We start from the raw sequence: 19,668 nt of genomic DNA, 5'->3' as shown, positions 1-19,668 counted from the left end.
ATTAAATCAGATGTCCTACCAAAGACATTACAGCTGCAGGCTCACACAGCTGAGATTAAATCAGATGTTCTATCAGAGAAACCCCAGCTGCAGGCTCACACAGCTGAGACTAAATCAGATGTTCTATCAGAGACATTACAGCTGCAGGCTCACACAGCTGAGATTAAATCAGATGTCCTACCAGAGACATTACAGCTGAGATTAAATCAGATGTTTTATCAGAGAAACTCCAGCTGCAGGCTCACACAGCTGAGATTAAATCAGATGTTCTACTGGAGACATTACAGCTACAGGCTCACACAGCTGAGATTAAATCAGATGTCCTGTCAGAGACATAACAGCTGCAGGCTCATGCAGCTGAGATTAAATCAGATGTTCTATCAGAGAAACTCCAACTGCAGTCTTACACAGCTGAGATTAAATCAGATGTCCTGTCAGAGAGATTACAGCTGCTTGTTCACACAAGTAAGAGGGTTACCAAGATACATCTAGTGGTCATTGCCATGAAAAAATGATGTACTTAATAAAAATGAGAAATCAAAATAATGGCACCTACCTTGAACGTAAAACAATGCACTGTGATAAAATCTGTGAAAGTTTGGCTTGAAAAATGAAAAAAAAAATCAAATAATAACTCATTTTAAAAAAGTGTTACAGATAACTTTCCGCTTGGATCTCATCCTATCATCCAGTGCTCCATGTCACTGCCAGGCCTGTCTGCCATTATCCTACTACTGGATGTACTGCAGTATTCCTGGGACTGCTCATGTATACTAAGGGTATCCTGTGGGCTTGGACATCTCTGCTTCTTTCTGCAGGGTGAATTCTTATATGTAGCATACCCTCTACCTCACACTGCTCCCCATGGTAGTCAACTACTTCCTAGTGCAGCTCCCCTCTTTAGATCATTTCCACCCTTAGGCAGCATCATTGATGAGTGCCCCCCTCAACATGGAAAAGGGCAACCACAAAGCATTCTATAGCTATGTCAAGAATCTCAGTGGCAACACCCAGATCTGCTCTGAGTTACAGCACAAAGGCACGAAAATGACAGAACCAAATGATATTGCCAACATCCTGGCAGATAGGTTCAGTGCTAACTTTACCCCCCCTCATCCCCTAAAAGGCCCATATCTATACAGGAAGAATGCAGAGTCCCTGTAATCATAACTACGCAGGTAAAAGCTCCACTCTCTAAAGTCAAAAACACAGCATCCATGGGACAGGACAACATCCCAGGCTGCGTTTTACACAAACTTCAGAACGAACTGGCTCCCCACCTAAGCACCATGTTCAGTCATAGCCTCACATCAGGCTTTGTGCCCACTGGATGGTGTACAGCAACAGTTATCCCACTCCACAAAGGTGGAGCCACCACTGATCTCAGGAACTATCACCCTATTAGCCTGATGAATCTGGTCTGCAAGGCCATGGAGCATATCATCATGGAACTCATAAACAAAGACATTGGTAACCTCCAAACTCTGGACCCCACCAGGTTTGGGTTTGTGAAAGGCAGATCATGCCTCCTGAATCAGCTCAACTTCTTTGAGGCAGTAACCAAAGCCGTAGATGAGGGTAAGGTGGTTCACACAGCCTATCTTGACCTGGCCAAGGCTTTCGACACCATCCCCCATTCTGGAATTATAGCTAAACTCACTAAACTAGGTATAAATCCCTATGTCACAAGATGGGTTGTCAAATGGCTCACTGACAGAACCTACACTGTAAAAGTTGCAGACTCCAAATCTGACTTCAAACCAGTGACAAGTGGAGTACCACAGGGTTCAGTCCTAGGACCTCTCCTGTTTCGTATCTACTTCTCTGAAGTGCAGGCTAACACAGAAGGCCTCTGGCTAATGAAGTTCACAGATGACTGGAAACTAGGAGCCATAGTCAAGTCCCCAAATGGTGTGGACATCCTACAAAAGGGCCTCACTGAGACAGATGCCTGGTGTCAGAACCATGGCCTCAAGCTCAATGCCAAAAAGTGCATTGCCATCCCCTTTGTTAAAAACTCTGTACCCATGAACTACCACATAGGCAGCAGTCTACTTAACACTGAATATGTGATAAGAGACCTTTGGACCCAGGTGGACAGTAGTCTCTCCTTTGATAATCACCTCACCACAGTAGTCAGGAAGTCCTTCTATGTAACACACCTCATCGCAAAAGGGTTCTCATCCAGGAAAAAAGTGGTCATTTTTCCCCTCTACTCAACACTCATTAAACCCATTATAGAGTACCTCGCAAGACATCTGCAGCAGCCAGAAAGGCCACAGAAGTACCTCACAAAGAGGATTACTGGCCTCAAACAGATGCCCTACACTAACTGTCTCAAAAAACTCCAGCTTTACTCCGTAGCATATTGCCTACTCTAAGGTGATCTCTGCCTAACATATAAAGCTATGTCAGACCCAGAGCTGTTGGACATGGTACACCTAAAGAAATCCCAATCCCTCCGAGCTTCACGCTCTAGGGACCTAAACCTTGTCACCACAATAAACAGGACATACTGGAGGGATAGATTCCTGTCCCAGAGACTTTCCATACTCTGGAACAAACTACCTATCTATAATCAAACAAAATCTTGATGAGTGGATGGGAAATTGGAAATACACCCCAGGATCACTTCTGTGGCTCTGTTCGACAGGGGCACAGGGAATTAACTTTCTTGGATGGCATAAGCCAGGGAACCTTGTTGGCAAGGCTTACTTAGACCCTTGGGCCGATAGCCTAGTACCTAACTATGAATCTATGGGTATGCCTAGGCCAGCAATCAAACATGGGTCACCCTGGCCTTAGTCAGGCCTTTATTCCTCTATGAAAGTTGAGCAACTCTACTTACATATAACTTCAGTTTGAAATGCTTTGGTGAGAAATTAGAATGAGAAGTGTAAAAAGAAAATAAACCAGTCTACTGGAACACTAAAACCAGTAAACAATCTCACAAAGTATTCGCATCTATAAACTGGAGCATCAGTACATGCATGTCATAGATTGTTAAATGTGGCACTTCAACTTTGAAACTCCACACACTGGTATCCTGTAGCTCTATTCATGTTTATAAAGTGTATAAGTAAGCATACCTGTCTACTTTTGAGTTTTTCTCTAGCGTTGAAACTTTAAGTTCTCCATCAATTTTAGGTCTTCCATATTGTGCTAATGATACATCCTTCAAAAAATACAAACAACAGAAAGAAAAGTTCATCAAATAGGCCCATTTTAAGCCTATAATATTTGCTGAGAACAGTAATACTAAAACTATAATGATGTAGCAAAAACATGTTGCATTGTATGTGCAAGAGAAATCATTGCTCTGTTGTTATATTTCTGTCTTTCATAGAGGAAGTTAACCTAGTCTATTAGGAGAAAGAAACATTTTAATGTTTGGATATTTCTTAAAATGTTCAAAATTTAAAATGAGTTATCTTAGACCATAAACAAACTTAAAAGATATCAGTGTTCTTCGCACAGGTATTAACTAAGATTTCCTTAAAGAATTTAACAATCTCCCATCAATAAACTCAGCACCTCTCACAGATCATGCATTGCCCACCCCACCACCACCATTCATTCCCCTCTTCCACTTCAAATGCATATACCCCAAAGAAGTCTGTATTCTACTTGAAAGTATTCCCGCTGGCACCCCTCCTAGAGCTGACAACATAATCACCTGGTTTATATACCACTGCAGAGAGCATCTATGTTTTCCTCTCACTCACATAAATAACCTGTATCAAACAAAACATCATGGCACCAATTTGGAAAACCACTCTAATTAAACCCCCCCAAAGCAAATCAACCCAAAAGATACCTTTTACTTCCATCCAATATCCAGCCTCCCCACGTTGGAGAAACATCTAGAAAGCAACAAAAAAAGTCTACAACCAACTCTCCCTCTATATCCAGCAGTACCAACCAGTTTACACCAACCAATATGGATTCTGGCTGCATGAAGTACTATGACAGCACTGTGGTCCCTAACTGATGACATCCTGCCTGTACGAAGTACAATGACAGCACTTTGGTCCCTAACTGATGACATCCTGCCTGGACAAAGTACTATGACAGCACTGTGGTCCCTAACTGATGACATCCTGCCTGTACGAAGTACAATGACAGCACTGTGGTCCCTAACTGATGACATCCTTCCTGCACGAAGTACAATGACAGCACATTGGTCCCTAACTGATGACATCTTGCTAAATTGTGATAGTGCTGACATTACAGGTATTGTATTTATAGACCTGACAAAGGCATTTGATCTCATTTACCACTATCTTCTCCAAAACCAGCTATTTGAAACTGGTATCAATCCAGACACTGATCCCTAGTTTAAAAACTTGTCACCGACAGACACTTCAAAGTTAAACTATGATCCTATGAAAGGAGCCACTTTTGAGATTTTAAGTATTTTTCCTCTGTTTATTTGCTAAGTTTTTCTGCATAGCCGCCTACTTTGAGCATTTTCTGGCTTGTTAAACTTGATTTCTGCATTAGTAACTGTATTTAGAGCACAACCTAGAGCTGTTTACTGAATTTCCTGTTTGCACTTATTTTTAAAATAGTTTTTTTCTCAAAACTTGCATTTTATCTGTCTTTGGCCTAGCACTCTTGTGTGGGGTCATTTACTGCACTGTTATAACTTGTTGATACTTGTGAACCTCTGCTATCTCTGAAAATACAAAAAAACAAAAACAATCTTTCTTTTTCCCACTTTTCTGAGATTTAAAAAAGTTCAGTTACAGGCTTGCTGTTCTTGAACTGTTTGTAAGTTTCTGTGAAGCCATTTTTTGCTTGGGCTAAAGGGAAGTCTCTCTGTTGATCAGTGGCAGTGAAAAACATTGAGCAGCCTGCCTGCCCCTGTGGGAGTGGTTACTGACTTGAAACTGTAGTTTTATTGGCCATTTTGGGTCAATTCCAAAACTCCTTCATCTTCCTCTCTTAAAACCCTCTTTTGCGTGGTTTTGCGCGTTTTTGTGCAGCGCCGCTTAATTGGGTTTAAACTATTCCTGGCTCCACAAAGTCTGCTCTTCACTTTTTCCCTTAGAACTGCTCTATCTCTCAATTTAAACACCATATTCTCATTCTAAGGCCCTTCACTGGTCCAATTAAGTAATCCTACAAGTTAGCACTATTAAACCAGAAGCACTACTTACTCTTATACTCTCTACGATTACCCTGTCCTCTATTGGTCCTTCTTAAATTCAGTTTCCCTATTACTCTAGCATGTCCAAAGGTCAGTCAATGGTTTCCTCTCCAGTCCAGCTGGTGAATCTGGTAATTTTGAGACAATGTTACAACTGTCTCATGTACACGGACAACCCTCTCCTCCTCCAAACAGGTTCAAATATATGTGAGAGATGCAACTATTTAGCCAAACTGGAGGCTGAGCTCTCTCATCTCAAAACTGGTGTAACCAGTCAGGAGGAGAAGATAACCTCACACAACACAATTCCAGTATCACATAGTCCCACCACATCAGCGAACCAAACACATAAATACACAAAAACATACTCGGAGATTCTAAATAAAAATCTACCTAAGCAACAGAGACCTCCAAAGCAGACATCCAAGCAAACGTTACCTCAAAACAAAACACACACAACATATAACCCACAAAGTCAGTGTGCCAAGCAGCCACAGCCCATAAGGCTGAATAACACATCTGATACTCTTGTTATAGGTGACTCTATTGTCAAAACCAAGAAACCAACACCGGTGGAGATATAACGCCAATGAATATCCAAATGTAAAAATCCAAAACTCAGGTTTATTAACGCAAGTAGATTCTCAGTACCAAACGTTTTCGTCACAAAATGCAACTTCATCAGACCAACCAGACCATGACTCTATTGTCAGACACACTGACGTCATGCTCACCAGGCTGAATCAAGAGAAGGTCACGGTGAGCTGCCTGTCGGGTGCTAGGATCTGACACATAACGCAAGCACTCAGGTCACTCCAAAGCAAATACAAATATGACTCAGTCATTGTACATGCTGGTGTGAATGACCTGAGACGTACCTCCCTGGACTACATGAAAAGAGACATAGAGGAGCTCTCTGATCATGTAGCCCAGGCTGGTATGACCCTGACCTTGAGCAGCATCTTACCCTCACCTAGAATGATGTCACAGTACAAAGACAAAATGATCAATTTTAACAATTGTCTAAAATTTTGGTGTCATTCAAAGGGGATCCAGTGTCTGTCAGCCTGGGATGACATGCTCGACAAGCCACGTTGCTTCGCTAGGGACGGCTTGCACATGTCACCACTGAGCTTTTGGATATTGGCAAAGGCTCTTGCCACCCCCATAGTGCCTTTTTTAGGCAAGGCTCAAAAGTCAAACCCACCCCCATAAACAGCACAAGGAACAGGAAACTAAGGGTAATGCTGCTAAACGCCAGAAGTCTTAACCTCAAGATGCACGCACTCGAAGCTCTCCTCAGTATGGAGAACATCGATATCTGTGCAGTGACAGAAACCTGGTTCAAGGCTCCAGAGAGCACCCCAGCACTACCAGGCTACACCTCATATCATGCTTTTCGGCCCCAAAACCTGGACCGAACCACAAAAGGAGGGGGAGTTTCCATATTTATCAAGGATATCCACACCTCCAGGTTAGTGGCATTGCACAAAGTATCGGAGACCATCCATGTGCAACTAACAGTGGCCAAGACTGCTTTTCAGTTTATAGCATCCTACAGACCACCCTCTCAAAGTCAGGAATCCCACTCGGCTTTCCTGAAAACATTGGAGAACATGAAGATCTCTCCGAACACCATTATATTGGGTGACTTCAACTACCCAAACATTGACTGGGAGCACTACTCAAGCCCCAGCACCTTAGCCCAAAGATTCCTAGAAATTATAAACTCAAATGCTATGGAACAACTAGTCACCACTCCCACAAGAGGGGACAACATACTAGACCTGATCATTACCAACATGGGGACTCTATGCTCCACACCAGAAGTATATCCCTCATTGGTAAGATCAGACCATAAATTAATTTCACTGGATGTCCACATCCCGACCCCACCCCCAGCCCAGAAAACCACAGTGAAAAACTTCTCAAAAGCGAACTTCTCACTTCTCAAAACCAAAGTGGAATCCTTCAAGGCCCCAGGGCCAGTGGAAACTACGGCCCAAACTGCAGAATCCTATATAAATACATTCTACGGACATCTCCAGGAATGCATGGATCATGCTATCCCAAACAAAGCCAAGACCCAATCATCCAAAGGCAGGCGTCCAGTCTGGTGGACCCCTAACATAAAAAAACTGTACAACAGAAGGAGGAAGCTACTACATGATAGAGCAAAATCCCTAATAGGAAAGGCATCTCTGATCAGTACTAGCAAAAAATTATGATTCCCTCATAAAATCCTCCAAGGCTAGCTTCGAGAGAAAAATTGCATAGGACACCAAAGGCAATCATAAGGCTTTTTTCAGTTATGTTAGAAACCTGGGATGCAACTCCCAGACTTGTTCTGAGTTGATTCTAAATGACAAAAAATACACTGAACCCACAGACATCACCAATATCCTGGCAGACAGGTTCAATGCAAACTTCTCCACCCCCCCCCCCCCAAAAGAGCAAGTATCTATCCCGGCAGAGGGCTGCCTCCCAAACATCTCAGATGCTCAGGTGAAGGCTGCCCTCTCCAAAGCAAAAAACACTGCTTTCATGGGACCAGATGGCGTCCCAGGTTGTGTCCTACATGAACTCCAAGAGGAACTAATCCCTCAAATAGAACAGCTATACAATTTCAGCCTCACTACAGGATATGTGCCCACAGAATTGCGTACAGCAACAGTGGTTCCACTCCACAAAGGTGGAGCCTCTACGGACCCTGGAAACTATCGCTCCATAAGCCTGACTAGCTTAGTCTGCAAGGCTGTGGAGAGGATCATCATGGAGCTCATAAACAAAAACATTGGGGACCTACAGACACTAGATCCTACCCAGTTCGGCTTTGTCAAGGGCAGATCCTGCCTTTTGAACCTGGTTGACTTCTTTGAGACAGTCACCAAAGCCATAGATGAAGGGAAGGTAGTCCACACAGCCTATCTGGACCTTGCAAAGGCATTTGACACAATACCTCACTCGGGCATCATAGATAAGCTATCCAGCTTAAATATAAACCCCTATGTCACAAGATGGGTCGCAAACTGGCTCAAAGACAGAACCCACAGAGTGAGAGTTGTTGGAGCCATGTCAGACTCGAAACCGGTCACAAGTGGCGTCCCACAGGGTTCTGTCCTGGGACCACTCTTGTTCGGTATATACTTTTCCGAGGTACAGGCAATGTGGGAGGACTATGGCTCACCAAGTTCGCAGATGACTGCAAACTGGGCCATAATCAACTCTCCAGCTGACACAAACATCCTTCAAAAAGGTCTCACAGAGACAGATAACTGGTGCCAGCGCCATGGTTTAAAGCTAAATGCCAAAAATGTATAGTCATACCCTTTGGCAAAAACAATGTGCCCACAAATTACCACATAGGCGGAAACCCATTAAGTACAGAGAAAGTTATTAGGGACCTGGGGACCCAAGTTGATAGCAATCTCTCCTTTGAAAACCACATTGCCAAAGTGGTTAGAAAGACCTTCTACATAGCCCACCTCATCACGAAGGGTTTCACATCTAGATCAAGAGAGGTAATCGTGCCCCTTTATTCATCCCTCATCAGGCCCATCATATAATACAATGCCCCTTTTGGGATGTACCTTACCCGACACCTGCAGCAATTAGAAAGACCCCAAAAGTATCTCACCAAGAGGATCAAGGGTCTCAAACAGATGCCATATGCTGCTCGGTTAAAAAAACTCCAGCTCTACTCAGTTGCATACCGCCTACTTCGAGGTGATCTATACCTGACATACAAAGCTATGTCAAATCCAGAATTAACAGACATGCTCCACCTCAGTAAATCTAAATCCCTTAGAGCCACAAGCTCGAGGGACTTGAACCTCAGCACAGAAATAAATAGAACTTGCTGGAGGGACAGGTTCATAACCCAGAGGCTCCCTTCACTCTGGAATGGAATTCCAGTTCATGTGAGGCAGAGCACCTTACTGAATCTCTTCAAGAAGAATCTCGATAGCTGGATGGGGGATCGTAGGTTTGACCCAGGGATTACTCCCGTGTCACTATTAGACAGAGGCACAGTAAACTATACCTTAAAAAGGGCACAGTATACTCAAATCAAGGGGTGGCGTAAGCCATACAGAATCGGGCTAGGCTTATAATTGCCCCAGGGCAGATAGCCTAGTATGAACCTATGAACCTATGAACCTATGAACCTTCCAATCAGAATCTGTACCTCTTACCAAGGGTACACCACAAGGATCCATTCTTGCTCAGCCTCTTCATCTCCATATTCATTAACAAATTTCCCTGTAACCTCCCCATCTCTCACTTATCCTCTGTGCTGATGACATGGTAATTTACTGATCACGTCACTCTTACACCAAAATCCAGTACTAACTCCAGTAAGACTTATATAAGCTTCACTAATGGATCAATAACCATAGACACTACTTTTTAACTTGACCAAAACTATTCTTTTTGGAACTCCACAAAAAATTCACCAAGCAACTAGCTTTTTAACAATCTTTAAGTTGCTCAACAATTACATAGAGACAAGCTCTATCTTCAAATACCTAAAGCTATGGCTTTATTGGTCACTTAACTTCCATTTCCACATAGACAAAGTGAGAGCCAAAATAACTTCCTCCTCTTCTGGGCCAAAAGGATCTCTGCTTTTCTGTCCCAACTAGCCAGAGTAGCCATTGACAGAGGAGTTTTCCTTCCTCAACTTGAATATGGGTTTCCAGTTTTTACATTTGTCTTCAGAAAACATTGCCATGCTCCAGGGTATCTCAAACAGCATCTGCTACTTCATTACAAACTCACCTGTCTGTGAACATCACTGTATCACCCTAGAAAAAACAAATAGATACCCATAAAACAAAGATGTAACCTACTTTTAGGATTCCAACTCTACAATCTACTCCAAGGCAACACATTCAGTCCTCTTGCAGCTAGATTTCATGAAAAAAAACTTCTCAGACAACTTGACACACTACTCACAAGCCACACCAATGCTCAATACCCCTAGAACCAAACTCCACAGCACTGCACATGCTCTGTCACACCAACTCTCATTACCCCTAGAACCAAACCCCACAGCACTATACATGCTCTATCACACCAAGTCTCATTACCCCTAGAACCAAACCCCAAATCACCGCACATGCTTTCTTCTCTCAGGCACCTGTTCTTTGGCAAGCTCTCCCCATCAGAATTAAGGAAATCATCACTTATTCCAAATTCAGAATGCAACTCAAAAAGCACTTCTTCATCCAAGCCAAATGGTCCTGCTTTAGCACAGGACATCTCACCTAACCTATCTCCTTTTTGAGTGTCTTGTCCTCTGTCAAGATTCAATGAAGATTGATGAACTTTAGATATTAACATGTATACATTGCACATTGCACCGTGCTTGTTCACTACAATGTCTATATACATGTATACATTGTGCATTGCACCGTGCTTGTTCACTAGGATGTATATATAACATGTATACATTGTACATTGCACCGTGCTTGTTCACCAGGATGTATATATAACATGTCTACATTGTGCATTGCACCATGCTTGTTCACTAGGATGTATATATAACATGTATGCATTGTGCATTGTACCATGCTTGTTCACTAGGATGTATATATAACATGTAAGTATTGTGCATTGCACTGTGCTTGTTCACTAGGATTTATATATAACATGTATACATTGTGCATTGCACCGTGCTTGTTCACTAGGATGTATATATAACATGTCTACATTGTGCATTGCACCATGCTTGTTCACTAGGATGTATATATAACATGTAAGTATTGTGCATTGCACTGTGCTTGTTCACTAGGATTTATATATAACATGTATGCATTGTGCATTGCACTATGCTTGTTCACTAGGATTTATATATAACATGTATACATTGTGCATTGCACCGTGCTTGTTCACTAGGATGTATATATAACATGTATGCATTGTGCATTGCACTGTGCTTGTTCACTAGGATGTATATATAACATGTATACATTGTGCATTGCACCGTGCTTGTTCACTAGGATGTATATATAACATGTATGCATTATGCATTGCACCGTGCTTGTTCACTAGGATTTATATATAACATGTATACATTGTGCATTGCACCATGCTTGTTCACTAGGATATATATATATATATATATATATATATATATATATATATATATAACATGTATACATTGTACATTGCACCGTGCTTGTTCACTAGGATGTATATATAACATTTATGCATTGTGCATTGCACTGTGCTTGTTCAGTAGGATTTATATATAACATGTATACATTGTGCATTGCACCGTGCTTGTTCACTAGGATGTATATATAACATGTATGCATTGTGCATTGCACTGTGCTTGTTCACTAGGATTTATATATAACATGTATACATTGTGCATTGCACTGTGCTTGTTCACTAGGATGTATATATAACACGTATGCATTGTGCATTGCACCATGCTTGTTCACTAGGATGTATATATAACATGTATTCATTGTGCATTGCACCGTGCTTGTTCACTAGGATGTATATATAACATGTATGCATTGTGCATTGCACCGTGCTTGTTCACTAGGATGTATATATAACATGTATGCATTGTGCATTGCACTGTGCTTGTTCACTAGGATTTATATATAACATGTATACATTGTGCATCGCACCGTGCTTGTTCACTAGGATGTATATATAACATGTATTCATTGTGCATTGCACCGTGCTTGTTCACTAGGATGTATATATAACATGTATGCATTGTGCATTGCACTGTGCTTGTTCACTAGGATTTATATATAACATGTATACATTGTACATTGCACCATGCTTGCTCACTAGGATGTATATATAACACGTATACATTGTACATTGCACCGTTCTTGTTCACTAGGATGTATATATAACATGTACGCATTTTGCATTGCACTGTGCTTGTTCACTAGGTTTTATATATAACGTATACATTGTGCATTGCATCGTGCTTGTTCACTAGGATTTATATATAACATGTATGCATTGTACATTGCACCGTGCTTGTTCACTAGGATGTATATATAACACGTATGCATTGTGCATTGCACCGTGCTTGTTCACTAGGACTTATATATAACATAGATTTCTATGTAAATAATCTGAAGTACTCTGTTATTTCTTACATTTGTGTAATTTTTGTTTGTGAAAAGTTTTGTATTTCACACTGAAATTGGTCGAGATTAGTAGTGCACTACCCAAATAACTATATATATATATATATATATATATATATATATATATATATATATATATATATATATATATATATATATATATATATATATATATATATATACATAAACAAAAATAGATAGATAAATAAATAAATAACTTAAATACATAAACAAAGTAAGTAAGTAAAATACTGCCATGTTATTACTAATACAGAGTGACTGTCCTTTAAAAAGTTATCTGCTTCAAGGCATTTATTTCATTGCCTCAAGCATGTAAAACAGAATTCTTTGTAGCAGTGACCATTTAAAATGCCGGGACCCACAATAGGGAGTCCTGAAACACAGAGACTGAATGACTGAAAGATCAGAGTTACATATACTGAGTCTGAGATGCTATTTCCTGGAATATTCCCTTTTCTCTGAGGTATGTTGATCTCCAAGATAGTTTCTATAAGTCGGGGGGGGGGCTTGTCCCCAACATGGGAGGTGCAGTGAGCACTTGCCACCCTGCAAACATTTGTTTTAAGGAAAAGAGCGATTTTCGAGATTTGAACTTCCCTGACTTTTTGGTCTTTTTTCCCGGCTTTTCAGTACTCAGCATTTTGAATGTCAACATTTAAACTTTGTAGCACATAGAAGAAAAAAAACAAGCATAGCCATGTTAGGTGTTTAGTGTCCTTCCTGGAAGAAGTTTAGGTGTTCTTATTCTCTATAATGTCTGAAACAATGTAGTTAAAATGTCAAAGTATTACGTTCACAACCCTAAAAGGAAGCTACGTTCATGTATCAAAAACCTGATTGAAGTTAATCTATGCAATAACGGTTCTGGGGAGTTGCCAAAGCATGGAACACCCTCCCACCTGAACTCAGGCTACAAAGTCATGCAGGAACCTTTAAAGGCCTTCTTAAATTACACCTCAGTACTAACCCTCTCTGCAACTGCAAAGACCCCCCCCCCCCTTGAAGACCCACTTTTCCATATGTAAGTGACCTGTTGAAGCCTTTAATGCATACACTGTACTCTCACCTGAAATGTACTTTTTGTGTATATTGTAAGTAATGGTACTACTCCGGAGTATCTTATTGTTCTACAGAATTGTTTTTGTACTTCATTGTTTCTCTTATCTTGTATGCCAGTTTTATTGTTATCTAAAGCATGTATGTACACTGTTATTTCTTTGGAGCTTTTCTCCCCAGGACTCCACTGAAAAAGGACACATGATGTCCAGTTGGACTTATCCTGGTAAAATAAATGTTAAATAAATAAAAATAAATTGTAGTACAGTCATAATCAGTAACAGTCACCTGCTTCCAACTTCTATGTAAAGTAAAACTTACAGGGGAATACAAGCTTAAGACAAGTTATTTAACATTTATTTTATTAATTTATTCACATAAGTTCCATTTATTGTACTCAGTAGTGACTCAGGTAAATCGGCTGCACCTACTGACCCATTTCAAGTAGAACCCTTGTCATAACACTGATAGAGTATAGTTACTTTACTGCAATATACTGAGAACAAAACACTTTAATGTAAGCACAGCACATAAATCATCTATGTAGTCCTCTAATTCCAAGACTGCAACTGGCAGAATACAGATGTTCAGTCCCTCAGCTACTGAAGTGTAAAATTACAGACAAATAAAAGTTAGCTAATGCTAGCAATGTTAATGCATACTGCTGGAATAAAGCAGTACTGGAGTTGCAGAAAAGAAGAAGGCCTCTCAGGTGATGTTTCTGTATTAAAATACGGACTGGAATTGTATGAGGAAAAGTGGTAGTGTACAGAAAATCATTTGGGAAGGCCCACTCCCAACTTTTATTTGTCTGTAATTTTACACTTCAGTAGCTGAGGGACTGAACATCTGCATTCTGTCAGTTGCAGTCTTGGAATTAGAGGACTACATAGATGATTTATGTGCTGTGCTTACATTAAGCATTATGTAAGTCCTGTACTGTACAGAAGGACAAGGCTCTCTATTCGACCTTACCAGCCATCCAGTAAAACAGTTCACTGTACCTATTCAAGCATGTCCAAGGGGCAGTTTCAGGTGTACTCTCCAGTCCAACTAGTGAATCTGGGCATTTTGAGGCAATGTTACAACTGCCTCATGTACACAGACAACCCTCTCCTCCTACCACCAAAAACTAATACATGTGAGAGATGCAGTTATACAGCCAAACTGGAGGCTAAGCTCTGTCAACCCAAGAGTGGATCAGACAGTCAAGAGGAGAAGGGAAATATTTGCATCACACCACCAGTCTCACATAGACCCATTAAACCAGCACTGGCAAAAAACACAGCTAAATACACGAAAACATACTTGGAGGCTCTAAATAAAAATCTGCAAAAGCAACAGAGACCTCCAAAGCAAACATCCAAGCAACCTCCACCCCCCCAACACAAACCATGAAACACATACTTCACAAAACCAGTGTGCCATGCAATCACAACCCTTAAGGCAAAATAACATACCCAACATACTAGTAATAGGTGACTCTATAGTCAGGCACACTGATGTCCCACTCACTAGGCTGAATAAGGAGAAGGATACTGTTAGCTGCCTATTGGGTGCCAGGATCTGCCACATAACACAAGCACTCAGGTCACTCCAGAACAAGTACAAATATGACTCTGTCATTGTCCATGTTGGTGTGAATGACCTGGGAGGTACCTCCCTGGACTACATGAAAAGAGACATGGAAGAGCTCTCTGATCATGTAGCCCAGGCCGGTATGACCCTGACCCTGAGTAGCATCCTGCCCTCACCAAGAATGATACCATGGTATGGTATAAAGAAAAAATTCTCAGTTTCAACAATTGGATAAGTTTCTGGTGTCATTCAAATATAACCGACACTGGAAGATCGACAACAGAGAAGACCGAGAGTTGAGAATCCTGACACTGAGAACACTGACATGTTAAGGTATGTGTGCGACAGGGACGGACGTTAGGGTCAGGGTGTGGGTAAAGTAAGTGTGTGATAGTGACGGACGTTAGGGTAGGTTGCGGGTGAGGTAAGTGTGCGATAGTGATGGACTTTAGGTTTAGGGGCGGGTTAAGTGAGTTAGGGTTAAGGTGCGGGTAAGGTAAGTGTGCGATAGTGACAGACTTAAGGGTTGGGGTGGATTAAGTGAGTTAGGGTTAGGGTGCGGGTAAGGTAAGTGTGCGATAGTGACGGACCTTAGGGTTAGGGTTTGGGTTAAGGTTAGTGCATATATAGTTGTGTATGTAAGGTTTAGTGTAGGTTTGTAAGGTTTTTGGTGTGCTTGTGTTGTGTGTGTGTTTTTCAGGAAAGTTATTTGTTTTGTTGATTGTCGGGATTGTGGTTTGTCGGGCATGTGAAGTTTCGTATTTTTGAACTTTTGGTTTTGTCGTGTCAGTTATTTCGTTGTCGGTGTTTTGGCGTGTCGGTGTTATCAGGTAGACCCCATTCAAAGCTGATCCAGTGTCTGTCCATCTGGGATGACATGCACGACAAGCCACGCTGCTTCGCTAGAGATGGCTTGCAACTGTCACCCTTAGGCTTTCGAATACTGGCCAAGGTTCTTGCCACCCCCATAGTGCCTATTTTAGGCAAGGCTCAAAAGACAAACCCACAGCCGTAAATAGAACAAGTAACAAAAAACTGATGGCAATGCTACTCAATGCCAGAGGTCTAAACCTCAAAATGCATGCACTCGAGGCACTCCTCAGTATGGAGAAAATCAATATATGTGCAGTAACAGAAACCTGGTTTAAGGGTCCAGAGAGCACCCCAGCACTACAAGGCTACAACTCATACCATACATTTCGGCCACAGAACCCAAACCGAAATACAAAAGGTGGGGGCGTATCCATATTCATCAAGGATACCCACACGTCCAGGTTAGTGGCACAGCACAATGCTTCAGAGATCATCCACGTGCAACAAACAATGGGCAAAACTGCAATTCAAATTGTAGCTTGCTACAGATCACCCACCATGTCCCAGGACCCCCATTCCACATTTCTGGAAAAACTGGGAAACATAAAGGTCCTACCAAACACCCTAATACTGGGTGATTTCAATTACCCAAACTTAATTGGGAGAACTACTCAAGTACTAACACCCATGCCCAACATTTCCTAGAATTTATAAACTCAAATGCCCTGGTTCAACTGGTCAACACCCCCACCAGAGGTGACAACATATTGGACCTGGTCATCACCAACATGGGCGACTGGTGTTCCACACTGGAGGTCAACCCCTCGCTGGTTAGATCTGACCATAGACAAATCACTTTGGATATCCACATTCCGCCCCCACCCCTGGACAAGAAAACCACCATGAAAAACTTTTCAAAAGCAAACTTCACATTACTTAAGACTGAGGTGGAAAGTTTCAAAGCCCCCATGCTGAAGGGATAATGCTGTCCAAGCTGCAAAATCCTTTACTAATGCATTCTACGGGCACCTACAAGAATGCCTGGATCATGTCATCCCAAGCAAAACCAAGACTCACTCCTCCAAGAAAAGGAAACCAGTCTGGTGGACTCCTGCCATAAACAAGCTAAACAAGAGAATGAGGAAACTAGTACAGAAAAGAGTAAAATCCCAAGAAGGGAAGACATCCCTGATCAGTATTAGCAAGAAACTATGATCCCTCATAAAAATCATCCAAGGCGAGCTTTGAAAGAAAAATTGTCAAGGACTCCAAAGATAACCACAAGGCATTCTTTAGCTATGTCAAGAATCTAAGTGGCAATTCTCAAATCTGCTCAGAGTTAGTGCAGAATGGCACAAAATACACTGAACCAACCGATATTGCCAATATCCTGGCAGACAGATTCAGCACAAACATCACCCCCCTCTCATCCCCAAAAGGGCCCATAACCATACCAGAAGAATGTAGAGTCCCTGAAATCACAGACACTCAGGTTAAAACAGCCCTCTCCAAAGCCAAAAACACAGCATCACTGTGTCCTACATGAGTTAAAAGATGAACTAACCCCTCACCTAAACACACTGTTCAAACTCAGCCTCTCCACAGGCTACGTACCCATAGAGTGGCACACAGCAACAGTTATTCTGCTCCACAAAGGTGGAGCCATAACAGACCCTGGGAACTATCACCCTATAAGCCTGACTAACTTGGTCTGCAAGGCTATGGAGCGCATCATCATGGAACTCATTAATAGAGACATTGGGAACCTCCAAACACTGAACCCTACCCAGTTCAGCTTTGTTAAGGGCAGATCATGCCTCCTAAACCTGGTGGACTTCTTTGAGACAGTTACCAAGGCTATAGATGAGGGAAAGGTGGTACACACAGCCTACCTAGACCTTGCAAAGACCTTCAACACCATTCCTCATTCTGGTATTATAGACAAGCTCACCAGCCTGAACATAAACCCCTACGTCACAAGATGGGTTGCCAACTCGCTTACAGACAGAGCCCACATGGTGAGAGTTGTGGGAGCTAGGTCCGACTCAAAACTGGTTACAAGTGGCATTTCCCAGGGCTCAGTCCTAGGACCCCTCCTGTTTGGCATATACTTCTCAGAGGTACAGGCAAGCACAGGAAGACTATGGCTGACCAAGTTCGCAGATGACTGCAAACTAGGGGATATAATTGACTCTCCGGCTGACACAGACATCCTCCAAAAGGGTCTCACTGAGACGGATACCTGGTGTCAAAATCATGGCCTCAAGCTAAATGCCAAAAAGTGCATAGTCATTCCCTTTTGAAAAAACAAAGTACCCACAAACTACCACATAGTGGTAGTCTCCTAAATACGGAAGATGTAATAAGGGATCTGAGGACCCAAGTAGATAGTAATCTCACCTTTGATAATCACATTGCCAAAGTGGTTAGAAAATCCGTCTACGTGGTCCAACTAATCACAAAAGGGTTCACATCCAGATCAAAAGAGGTAATTGTGCCCCTCTACTCATCACTTATTAGACCCATCATAGAGTACAATGCCCCATTTGGGATGTACCTTACAAGACACCTGCAACAGCTGGAAAGACCACAGAAGTACCTCACCAGGAGGATTACTGGCCTCAAATAGATGCCCTATGCAGCCTGACTGAAGAAACTCCAGCTGTACTTGGTTGCATACCGCCTACTCAGAGGTGATCTCTGCCTAACATACAAGGCCATGTCCAACCCAGAATTGATGGACATGCTCCACCTAAAGAAAACCTTATCCCCACAAGCCACATGCTCTAGGGATATAAACCTCACCACAACAATAAATAGGACATGCTAGAGGGATAGATTCCTGTCCCAGAGACTTCCCATGCTTTGGAACAAGATCCCAATCTACATTAGGCAGAGCTCCTCGCTAACCCTCTTCAAGAGAAACCTTGATGAGTGGATGGGAAACAGAAAGTTTACCCCAGGGATCACTTCAGTGGCTCTTCTGGACAGAGGCACAGGGAACTAGTCTAAGGGGACGACGAAAGCCAACACATTCTGGCTAGGCTTACAAATGCCTTTGGGCAGATAGCCTAGTACCCACCTATGAACCTATAAATTATCTTCTGTTTCCTCCCATCCTACTTACTGAAATAATGGATTTTATTCAGCTGCTTTTACTCTGTTTCTGGTTATTCCTACTTTAGCTTTCTCTGCACATTCTTAAAGTGTTTGGTTGCATTTAACTTGTTGCATTTATTACTGCTGGTTAGTAGCCTGATTAAATTATTGTAATTGTAATTAGTAATTGCTATTCTAAGCCTCTTATTTTTGATTTAAGCACTTGGGCTTCAAACTAGCTATCTTACAAAAGGAAGGTTTGCGGTCTACACTCTTGTAGCAGGACAGGTGGCTTATACACTTCTGAGTTGGGAATTGCTGGTTGAAAGTTTACTCTGTCTAATATTACTGTGAGTTTTGCATATAAAGTTTTGTATATTTGCATCCTCATTATGAGCCTGTTCAGCTATTCTATAACAAATGCCACAATGTGTTGAATATCTCCATAGTACGAATTGTCATTATGCACTTCTTCAAACTCTGCAAAAACCCGGATGCTTTGCAAACACATCTTTCAGTATTTTATTACAAATTCCAGATTGGCCCATGGGAGCAAAGGGTGAAACTCTAACTGTGACCCAAATTACCTCAGGATGACTAGATGACCACGCAGCAGGGGATTTGATTGTGAGTGGTGAAAGTGGGCAGTTAATACTAGTTCACCCATCCTAGGTGAGGAAGACAGAGAGGTTCACTGCTGACTCAGTAGAGGCTGTATATCTCAGCAGACTCACCAGCAGCATTCAGGCCACGATGGGTGGACACACGTCAAGATGCCAAGTAGCATGTAGTGCAGAATCAGGCATGCACAGCACAGTATATATG

At 41.9% G+C, this 19,668-nt stretch overlaps 1 protein-coding gene across 1 annotated transcript in view; it reads right to left on the bottom strand.

Moving 5' to 3' along the window:
• VAV1 (vav guanine nucleotide exchange factor 1) overlaps positions 1 to 19,668 on the bottom strand; it is a gene marked incomplete at its 3' end in the record, with an annotated part of 1,650,237 nt that overhangs the window by 656,829 nt on the left and 973,740 nt on the right. Inside the window, 1 exon segment of the mRNA XM_044084720.1 lies at positions 3,090 to 3,175. Within this exon segment, the coding sequence (XP_043940655.1) occupies positions 3,090 to 3,175 (86 nt within the window).

Source organism: Protopterus annectens, chromosome 9.part0 (genome assembly GCF_019279795.1).
Source record: "Protopterus annectens isolate FY-2018-M chromosome 9.part0, PAN1.0, whole genome shotgun sequence".
Taxonomy (NCBI): Eukaryota; Metazoa; Chordata; order Ceratodontiformes; family Protopteridae; genus Protopterus; species Protopterus annectens.
This window is presented reverse-complemented; position numbering and strand designations above follow the sequence as displayed.